At 40.6% G+C, this 11649-nt stretch overlaps 1 protein-coding gene across 2 annotated transcripts; it reads right to left on the reverse strand.

The window, feature by feature from the left end:
* Window positions 1-49: 49 nt before the first annotated feature.
* Window positions 50-11290, reverse strand: LOC118393815 (meiotic recombination protein REC114-like). Of its 2 annotated transcripts, none has more exons than XM_035786902.2 (6): window positions 11043-11290; window positions 10781-10870; window positions 3805-3888; window positions 3035-3220; window positions 2391-2465; window positions 50-2061 (listed from the first exon to the last, which is right to left on the reverse strand). In XM_035786902.2, the coding sequence occupies exons 2-6, from the start codon at window positions 10868-10870 to the stop codon at window positions 1879-1881; spliced, it is 618 nt and encodes a 205-aa protein (XP_035642795.1). In that variant the 5' UTR covers window positions 11043-11290; the 3' UTR covers window positions 50-1878. The 2 variants fall into 2 exon arrangements, with proteins under 2 accessions (XP_035642795.1, XP_035642794.1); XM_035786901.2 differs by having other exon boundaries at window positions 10976-11289.
* Window positions 11291-11649: the final 359 nt, after the last annotated feature.

Genomic DNA, 11649 nt, shown 5'->3' on the forward strand with positions numbered 1-11649 from the left:
CAGCACACATTTACACAATCAGCAGCATGAAGAACAACACTAGAGGTCGACCGATTATGATTCTTCAATGCCGATACCGATTATTGGAGGACCAAACAGGGCCGATTCCAATTAAATCGGCTGATTTAAAAAATATATATATTTGTAATAATGACAATTACAACAATACTGAATGTACACTTATTTTAACTTAATTTAATACATCAATAAAATCAATTTAGCCTCAAATAAATAATGAAACATGTTCAATTTGTTTTAAATATTGTTGGAGAAGAAAGTGTTGGAGAAGAAAGTAAAAGTATAGTATGTGCCATGTACAATATGTGCCATGTAAGAAAGCTATATGAAAGCCGGTGGTTCCTTTTAAGATGAGTCTTCAATATTCCCAGGTAAGAAGTTTTAGGTTGTAGTTATTATAGGAATTATAGGACTATTTCTCTCTATACCATTTGTATTTCATTAACCTTTGACTATTGGAAGTTCTTATAGGCACTTTAGTATTGCCAGTGTAACAGTATAGCTTCCGTCCCTCTCCTCGCCCCTACCTGGGCTCGAACCAGGAACACAACGACAACAGCCACTCTTGAAGCAGCGTTACCCATGCAGAGCAAGGGGAACAACCACTCAAAGTCTCAGAGCAAGTGACGTTTGAAACGCTATTAGCGCGCACCCCGCTAACTAGCTAGCCATTTCACATCAGTTACCAGCCTAATCTCGGGAGTTGATAGGCTTGAAGTCATAAACTGCGCTGTACTTGCGAAGAGCTGCTGGCAAAACGCACAAAAGTGCTGTTTGAATGAATGCTTACGAGCCTGCTGCTGCCTACCATCGCTCAGTCAGACTGCTCTATCAAATCATAGACTTAGTTATAACATGATAACACACAGAAATACGAGCCTTAGGTCATTAATATGGCCGAATCCGGAAACTATCATCTCGAAAACAAAATGTTTATTCTTTCAGTGAAATACGGAACCGTTCCGTATTTTATCTAACGGGTGGCATCCATAAGTCTAAATATTCCTGTTACATTGCACAACCTTCAATGTTATGTCATAATTACATAAAATTCTGGCAAATTAGGCGGCCCAAACTGTTGCATATACACTGACTCTGCGTGGAATGAACGCAAGAGAAGTGACACAATTTCACCTGGTTAATATTGCCTGCTAACCTGGATTTATTTTAGCTAAATATGCAGGTTTAAAAATATATACTTCTGTGTATTGATTTTAAGAAAGGCATTGATGTTTATGGTTAGGTACACATTGGAGCAACGATACGCATCGATTATATGCAACGCAGGACACACTAGATAAACTAGTAATATCATCAACCATGTGTAGTTAACTAGTGATTATGATTGATTGATTGTTTTTTATAAGATAAGTTTAATGCTAGCTAGCAACTTACCTCGGCTTACTGCATTCACGTAACAGGCAGTCTCCTCGTGGAGTGCAATGTAATCAGGTGGTTAGAGCGTTGGACTAGTTAACTGTAACGTTGCAAGATTGAATCCCTGAGCTGACAAGATAAAAATCTGTTGTTCTGCCCCTGAACGAGGCAGTTAACCCACTGTTCCTAGGCCGTCATTGAAAATAAGAATGTGTTCTTAACTGACTTGCCTAGTTAAATAAAGATTAAATAAAGTTGTACATTTCTTTTAAAAATAAAATTGGCCAAATGGGTGTCCAAAAATACCGATTTCTGATTGTTATGAAAACTTGAAATCAGCCCTAATTAATCGGCCATTCCGATTAATCGGTCGACCTCTAAACAACACATCCCCCAACTCTTCCACAACCCACCTCCCACCCACATGTGTACTGTGTGTAGTGAGTTGACCTGTCTCCCTCTGGCTGTTCGTGTTGATGAGCTTCAGCTCCTCAGTCCTGGAGCACTCTCTTCAGCTCCCCTTCCACCTCCTCCACCAAGGCAGGGAAGCTGGGGTCCAAGAGACACAGGCAGAGGAAGGGCTCCAGCTCCCCACGGAACAGAGCACTGTGGCACCAGGGGCAAGGACACCAGGGGCAAGGACAGACCATGCTCGCCCAGGAAGTGCTGAGGAAAATTAATGATAGACCAGGGATCTGATCATTTGTTTGTATAGACTTAAAGCCATGATATCGACTAACTATAATCTCCCAAATCAATTAAGTGTTAATTATTCCATTGGCCTACTCTACACTTCAGTAGTGACGGGGAATAACTACAACCCCATGAAGTGTATGTTACATTCAAGCCAAGTGGGTGAGAGCAGTAACTCCTGAATGTTAAATAACTGCTACTTATTCAGTTCGCGCGATTGTCAAACTCCATCAAGTGAATCATCACCCTCAGCATTCATCAGTCATCTATCTAATCACTGTGTTGTGTCAGTACCAACCTACCTGGGTAAGACGTTTGATGGATGAAGAGCCCTGGACCACCTTAGGTTCAGTAGCCATAGCCTCCCCAGCACTCGCCTGATGACAAGGTTAAAAGAAATAATACTAATGCCACAGGACTTTATAGGGCAACACACCAAGGGAGGTTAGAGCTGCATCATAGCTGCATCCTTTATTGAATGATTTCCCTCAGTCATCATAGCTCTTTCATCCTCACTGAGAGCTTTTTCAAATGTGTGTGTTGCTTTAATTTCTCCCCCTTCTGTGTGGGGAGGTTAAGGATTGACATATCGCACATTGTCATTGATTCATACATAAAATCCATATTAACCTAGTTGGTTCCAGGGCTGTTCCGTATTAAACTAGCTATATTGTTTTCATGCTTGTAAATAGCCCCATCTAGTGGATGATTCTTACTGTAACAACAGCAACTTTAGTACATCATTAAACTATAGTTTGCCTCATACATTGTGAAGAATGACATTCTTAAAATAAGAACAGCAACACAGGTGAAAAAAAAGATGCAATGCACTAATTTCAGTTAGTTAATGTATTGCAGGAGCTGTTACAATTCAGATGTTCCAAAATACACTTTCATGATGCAATACGTAGCTACATGTTTTCTGTGTGAATGTGTTGTTGAGTACCTGTTGATCCTGTGCAGTGGTCTTGGTAGGGGGCTGATTGGGTGTTGGGGGGCAGCTGAGTGGTGGTGGCCCCCCCTGTGTGGTGACAGGCAGGTACTCCTTCAGTCTGAGTACTGCACTGCCACGCTCCTCCAGGGCCTCAGCCCTGCTGCCACTGAACTGCAACCTGATCAAACAACTCTCCCCCTGCACATGCACAGCATTGTTTCGTGTGAGAGCTGGCCTATATCTCCTCCTCGCCGCTACTGAGACGATTTTGACCAGCAGACTACAAGCTTGACACGCCACTTACAATTCATCACAGTGACACGTACCTACAACACTTATTTAGCCTACATATCACTCACAAGCTAGGACCTTGGCAGAACATGGGCAGCCAAAGCACTGCTCGCAGCCAGCTAGCTGTGCCAAGACTGTTAAAATGCATCGTGTCAGGCCTCAGATCCCCTTAATTCAGGCCATTTAATGACCAAGTACACTGTTGTCTCAGCACAGCCACCCCTGCCAAACATTAGCTCTGCCACACTCATGTCAATGTAAAATCTGGCTATGGTAAATAAAGCTGCCACTATACAAATTACCTTGTGTAAAATTCTGGTGTTGCCTTGTAGTTAACATTAGCCTACGTTTCATTTAAAACTAGGTGCTAGAATGATAATACAAGTTGGTATGTATACTGTTGTATACTGTACGACTGTAGCTTCTATTTAAAAATGGTGTTGTTCCTAAAAGCAAATAAAGGCTCCAAGAAAATCACTTTCGCAACCCACCTTAACAGTCAGACGGAAAAGTAGGGCATCTGATTTCTGCTGAACTTTGAGGAAGCTTGGAGCATCAAGCACGGAAAACCCATCCTGAAAAATGCAAGTAACACAACATTCAGACAGACTAACAATGGTAAACAAACAACAGTCAAAAGTCACACTAGTAAAACCAAAGTCATATTGGATAGGGCGCACAGCTAATCCTCATGTCTTCAATGAGACATTCAAGTCCATTTAATAGTATCAGACGGAGCATGAAGCAATCACAGCTCTACTTTTGGTTAGCAGGAGCAATCTCAAATGATCTGAAATGACATAAGCGCGCCTGCAGGGGGCTCTATTGACTCAGAAACCCATCCAGCATGCCATCAGTATGTATGTACTGTATTTGGAAAGATAACTTCCATCTCCATCTCGAACAACCAGCTGTTGGAGGCTGAATGTTGTACTAAATATCATCTTTGAGAGTCATAAGCTGTGCTCGAATTCTCATACTAACCATACTATTTGAGTACATAGTATGCTTATTGGTCATAGTATGGATATAGTTAGCATGCCAAAAGTTGTAATTTTTTCCACATTTAGTACGACAAAGTACACATGCAGTGGGCACTTATTTCTGTGCTTTTAGGGCCCATAATGCAATTCTTCCAGAAATGGGCGTGGCTTCACAACTTTTTCAGATTTTTAGAAAATGGCGGCCGAAGTCTGACGAAAGTGGATACAAATTATTCATTGGTTTAACTAATCATGAAACATTTTAAGAAAATGTTGAGTAATGTAGTAAAGTATTGCCTTTTCAAATAGGTTTGTTGTGACAATTTCTTAGCTATGTTATCCTTATGAACAGCGTAGCATTACAGCAGTAGGTATGTTAGCTAGCTACCTAACGTTAGTTGGCTACTAATAATACATTGAACTTGCCAGGCAGTATTATTAACAATCTGCTATCTAACAAACTACCCAACGTTTATTGACTTGATTATTCACATAATTCTTAGCTAAGTGCTATGGACATTGTTCATTCTGAATATCTACTCTGATTTCAGAGCAGTCTCGCGCAGAATAACTGATGACTTTATATTCAACACCCGTTGAATATGGCCGGTGTCAGTAAACGTCGGCAAAAAAAGCGTAAATAAATTGTTGCCAGCAGGACAGTTACAGCATAACCAGCTCTGCCAGGGCAAGCAAAATTGTGTTCTCTCAGTCTCATTTGTGTCTGGAAGTAGCTAGCCAACGTTTGCTTGGGTGCTTGACTGCCGTTGAATGCTCAACCCTACTTCTCAGCCAGAGCGTCCAGTGTGCGCTCTGAACGCTCAGAATTTATTAACGGACAATCTGACAACGCTCTGGATTTACGAACGCCTAGATCTGGCACTCCAGATTGAATTTATGAACAGAATCAAAATCGTGAAATGTTTAGCTAGTGATTTGTTATGCCAGTGGTTCCCAAACTTTTTATAGTCCCGTACCCCTTCAAACATTCAACATCCAGCTGTGTTCCCCCTCTAGCACCAGGGTCAGCACACTCTCAAATGTTGTTTTTTGCCATCATTGTAAGCCTGCCACACACACGCTATACGATACATTAATTAAATAGAAGAATGAGTGTGAGTTTTTGTCACAACCTGGGTCGTGGGAAGCGACAAAGAGCTCTTATAGGACCAGGGCACAAATAATATAATAATAATACATAATCTTGGTCTTTATTTAACCATCTTACATATAAAACCTTATTTGTTCATCGAAAATTGTGAATAACTCAACACAGGTTAATGAGAAAAGTGTGCTTGAAGGATGCACATAACTTGGGTTGTATTGGAGAGTCTCCTTAAATAATTTTCCACACACAGCCTGTGCCTGTATTTAGTTTTCATGCTAGTGAGGGCCGAGAATCCACTCTCACATAGGTGCGCGGTTGCATCAGTGTCATCAGGACATCAGTGTCTTTTAACAGCGCAGTTGTGAAGTCAGAAGCTTACATACACCTTAGCCAAATACAGTTAAACTCAGTTTTTCACAATTCCTGACATTTAATCCTAGTAAGAATTCCCTGTCTTAGGTCAATTAGGATCACCACTTTACTTTAAGAATGTGAAATGTCAGAATAATAGTAGATAATTATTTATTTCAGCTTTTATTTATTTCATCATATTCCCAGTGGGTCAGAAGTTTACATACATACATACACTCAATTAGTATTTGGTAGCATTGTCTTTTCATTGTTTAACTTGGGTCAAACGTTTCAGGTTTCCACAAGCTTCCCACAATAAGTTTGGAGAATCTTGGCCCATTCCTCCTGACAGAGCTGGTGTAATTGAGTCAGCTTTGTAGGCCTCCTTGCTTGCATACACTTTTTTCAGTTCTGCCCACAAATGTTATATGGGATTGAGGTCAGGGCTTTGTGATGGCCACTCCAATACCTTGACTTTGTTGTCCTTAAGCCATTTTGCCACAACTCTGGAAGAATGCTCGGGATCATTGTCCATTTGGAAGACCGATTTGCGACCAAGCTTTAACTTCCTGACTGATGTCTTGAGATGTTGCTTCAATTTATCCACATAATTTTCCTCCCTCATGATGCCATCTGTTTTGTGAAGTGCACCAGGCCCTCCTGCAGCAAAGCACCCCCACAACATGATGCTGCCACCCCCGTGCTTCACGGTTGGGATGGTGTCTTTGGCTTGCAAGCCTCCCCCTTTTTCCTCCAAACATAACGATCGTCATTATGGCCAAACAGTTCTATTTTTATTTCATCAGACCAAAGTAAGATCTTTGTCCCCTTGTGCAGTTGCAAACCGTAGTCTGGCTTTTTATGGCAGTTTTGGAGCAGTGGCTTCTTCCTTGATGAGCGACCTTTCAGGTTATGTCGATGTAGGACTCGCTTTAATGTGGAAATGTTGTACCTGTTCCCTCCAGCATCTTAACAAGGTCCTTTGCTGTTGTTCTGGGATTGGTTTGCACTTTTCGCACCAAAGTATGTTCATCTCTAGGAGACAGAACGCGTCTCCTTTCTGAGTGGAATGACGGCTGAGTGGTCCCATGGTGTTTATACTTGCGTACTATTTCTGTTTGTACAGATGAACGTGGTACCTTCAGGCGTTTGGAAATTGCTCCCAAGGATGAACCAGACTTGTGGAGGATTACAATGTTTTTTCTGAGGTCTTGGTTGATTTCTTTAGATTTTTCCCATGAGGTCAAGCAAAGAGGCACTGAGTTTGAAGGTAGGTCTTGAAATACATCCATAGGTACACCTCCAATTGACTATCAGAAGCTTCTAAAGCCATGACATCTTTTTCTGGAATTTTCCAAGCTGTTTAAAGGCAGTCAACTTAGTGTATGTAAACTTCTGACCCACTGGAATTGTGATACAGTGTATGTAAACTTCTGACTTCAACTGTATGCATGTATATATGTATATATGTATATATACATATAAAGTGTCATGTTTTATGTAACAGAGCTGAATAGACGATCCATCCCTCCATTGTGCTGAAGTCCAATTGAAATGGAGAAACATAACTTGCAGTATCTACAGTGGCAAAAAAAGTATGTGAACCCTTTGGAATTACCTGGATTTCTGCATAAATTGGTCATGAAATTTGATCTAATCTTCATCTAAGTCACAACAATAGACAAACATAGTGTGCTTAAACTAATAACACATAAATGATTGTATTTGTCTTGTCTCTATTGAATACATCATTTAAACATTCACAGTGTAGGTTGGGAAAAGTATGTGAAACCCTAGGCTAATGACTTCTCCAAAAGCTAATTGGAGTCAGGAGTCAGCTAACCTGGAGTCAAATCAATGAGACGAGATTGGAGATGTTGGTTAGAGCTGCCTTGCCCTGTAAAAAATACTCACAAAATTTGAGCTATTCACAAGAAGCATTGCCTGATGTGAACCATGCCTCGAACAAAGGAGATCTCAGAAGACCTAAGATTCAGAGTTGTTGACTTGCATAAAGCTGGAAAGGGTTACAAAAGTATCTCTAAAAGCCTTAATGTTCATCAGTCCACATTAAGACAAATTGTCTATAAATGGAGAAAGTTCAGCACTGTTGCTACTCTCCATAGGAGTGGCCATCCTGCAAAGATGACTGCAAGAGCACAGCGCAGTATGCTCAATGAGGTTAAGAAGAATCCTAGAGTGTCAGCTAAAGACTTACAGAAATCTCTGGAACATGCTAACATCTCTGGTGACGAGTCTATGATACATAAAACACTAAACAAGAATGGTGTTCATGGCAGGGCACCACGGAAGAAGCCACTGCTGTCCAAAAAAAAAAAAAAAACATTTCTGCAAGTCTGAAATTTGCAAAAGTGCACCTGGATGTTCCACAGCGCTACTGGCAAAATATTCTGTGGACAGATGAAACTACAGTTTAGTTGTTTGGCAGGAACACACAACACTATGTGTAGAGAAAAAAAGCACAGAACAGCACAGCACACCAACATCAAAACCTCATCCCAACTGTAAAGTATGGTGGAGGGAGCATCATGGTTTGGGGCTGCTTTGCTGCCTCAGGGCCTGGACAGCTTGCTATCATCGGCGGAAAAAATAATTCCCAAGTTTATCAAGACATTTTGCAGGAGAATGTTAGGCTATCTGTCCGCCAATTGAAGTTCAACAGAAGTTGGGTGATGCAACAGGACAATGACCCAAAACACAGAAGTAAATTAACAACAGAATGGCTTCAACAGAAGAAAATATGCCTTCTGGAGTGGCCCAGTTGAGTCCTGACCTCAATCCGATTTGAGATGCTGAGGCATGTCCTCAAGAGAGCAGTTCACACCAGACATCCCAAGAATATTGCTGAACTGAAACAGTTTTGTAAAGAAGAATGATCCAAAATTCCTCCTGACAATTGTGCAGGTCTGATCCGCAACTACAGAAAACATTTGGTTGATGTTATGGCTGCCAAAGGAGGGTCAACCAGTTATTAAATCCAAGGGTTCACATTCTTTTTCCAGCCTGCACTGTGAATGTTTGCACGGTGTGTTCAATAAAGACATGAAAACGTATAATTGGTTGTGTGTTATTAGTTTAAGCAGACTATGCGTGTTTATTGTTGTGACCTAGATGAAGATCAGATCAAATTTTATGACCAATTTATGCAGAAATCCAGGTATTTCCAAAGGGTTCATATGTATTTTTTTGCCACTGTAGATACCGCAAGTTATGTTTCTCCATTTCAAATAGACTTCAACACAATGGAGGGATGAATAGTCTACTCAGCTCTGTTACATAAAACATTACACTTCAGTTCCGTACTTCCAGATTCAAAACAGATTTCAATTTTCCTACTCCGCTGAGATGTTCTGAAGGGATTAGATCAAATTTGTATTTTTAGTTGAAAATTATCATATCAGGGAGTAATCACATTACATAATTCCAACAAGACTTGTCTTCGAGTCATTCTGTGAGGCATAGCCAGTCGTTTTCCGAGAGAAAGCCCCCATTACACTATATCTTAGAATCAGGAGTAATCTGGATGATGATTACACACAATAACCCTCTCTCTCCTCCAGCATGGTACATCCTAATATGGCATCCTCATTCATTTGGGACTCCCCTGGAATCAGCCACCGTGTACTACTGTAAACTCTCTTCATTGAAAGATACTCAAGAGCATTAAGATTAAGGGCGCCGATCTATCAATGATCACTATCCACTTTTGTCAGAGAGCACTTTGTGTCCTGACATGAATTAGCATGTAGCCTTGCCTGGCACAGCAAGATAGCTGTAGCCACTTTCCATCCAGCACACTCGATGTGGCATAGTGCAGCTATGGCCATTGTGTTTCTACATCCATTCCCGCTGGGTCGCTCAGCTGCACACAGAGTCTGGCAGTGAACCTTGAGAAGACACACACTAACACACACACTAAACTACACACTAACACAGGCAGTATTCTAAGTACAGCTACAACCTAGCAGGTGTTCAGTATTTGTTCTCGTTCCTTATATTTTCAAGGACGTGTAATCAAGTCCTTTGAATGTCAAAATTGGGGTCACTTTTCAACAATGTTGCAAAAAAACATACAATTGTATCCATAGCTAGGCTATCTGCTTATAACCCTAGTAAAATATATCTAAGCTTAGACTAGCCTGAGTTAGAAGGCATATTTGTTAATAAAAAATAAGTGTACAAAGTGTACAAAACATTAACACCTTCCTAATATTGAGTTGCACCCCCTTTTGCCCTCAGAACAGACTCAATTCTTTGGGACATGGACTCTACAAGGTATTGAAAGCATTCCACAGGGATGCTGGCCTATGTTGACGCCAATGCTTCCCACAGTTGTGTCAAATTGGCTGGTTATCCTTTGGGTTGTGGACTAATCTTGATACACATGGGAAACTATTAAGTGTGAAAAACGCTGCAGCATTGCAGTTCTTGACACACTCAAACTGGTGCACCTGGCATCTACTACCATACCCTGTTCAAAGCCACTGCAATCTTTTGTCGTGCCCATTCACCCTCAGAATGGCCCACATACATAATCAATGTCTCAAGGCTTAAAAATCCTTCTTTAACCTGTCTCTTCCCCTTTATCTACACTGATTGAAGTGGATTTAACAAGTGGCATCAGTACGTGTTTATAGCTTTCAACTGGATTCACATGGTCCGTATGTCATGGAATGAGCAGGTGTTCCTAATGTTTTTTACAGTCAGTGTAATTTAGGCCAACAATGAGTGCAGGTTGGACAACAGCTATTATATGTCTATTGAGTGTACATTTGGCAGTAACTTGGTATATAATAATCAATTATTGAATATATTGGGGGATATTTGATTTTAATTTTATCATATTTGGATACATTGTTACTTGGCCTAGAGATGTGCATGCATGAAATGTGCCAGTCCAGATAAAATACAGTAAAAACTAGATCCAGATCCATCCAAGAATGATTTGACTTTAGGACATCAAAGGGCATATAAAGTCTAGTAGCTAGACCTCAACTCACTTACCAGAAGATCGTGACCTTGGGACACCAACATATGACCGGATTCCACAATGGTGAGCCCCAATTCACCCGCGCTTTCACTGGGCTCAAACATCTAGAGAAGTTTCAAGACACATTTTTCAACATCACATCTGAGGCAAAATCCATAATGTAAAGTGTAGACCTATACCTCTTTGATTTGCTAATGTAGTAAACTCACCTATTAGGTACCTAACTTTGGCTAGCGTTATCTCATATAAAGACAGACGTTGTTGGACAAAACTCACGACTTGACAACTTCATGTCACCTTCCATGGATTACCGTCGTCTTCTTTGGTCCCAGGCAAAAAACGTCCAAAAAAGTTTCAGCCTCCATATAGATTTATGTAACGTTAATAAAATATTTAAGAATATAAGATATATATTTATAAGAAGAGCTAACGCTAGCTAGTTAGCCACGTTTGTTTTGCTTGATGAGCGCGGGAATATCAGAAATTCGCGAAGTCATGAGTCACGTATATTGTGTTTCTGTGTGCGCGCATGCGCTGGGTTCTGGCTGGAGATGCAAGAAGTGCGTTTTTTTTGTGTCTGCCCAGCACATTAGTTGCACCTACTCAACTCTAACCTAATCCCCAAACTCAATTGCTCAATTTTTTTGATTTACTGAGTGATGTGTTGGTGGTGCTAGATTAGAATAGTGACCACATTTAAGTGCGCAAGGTATTCATAGCTCACATACAGCGTAAAGTCTTGAATAAAGTGTTTACATGCACCTTTGATATCCCGCTCACGAGTAGCCATATATTCATGAATAAACACAATTCATGAATAAACACAGAACAGAATATTCCTCATTTAAATTTATATGGAATAGTAACTGAAATATGGACACTG

Source organism: Oncorhynchus keta, chromosome 14 (genome assembly GCF_023373465.1).
Source record: "Oncorhynchus keta strain PuntledgeMale-10-30-2019 chromosome 14, Oket_V2, whole genome shotgun sequence".
In the NCBI taxonomy this organism is placed as follows: domain Eukaryota; kingdom Metazoa; phylum Chordata; class Actinopteri; order Salmoniformes; family Salmonidae; genus Oncorhynchus; species Oncorhynchus keta.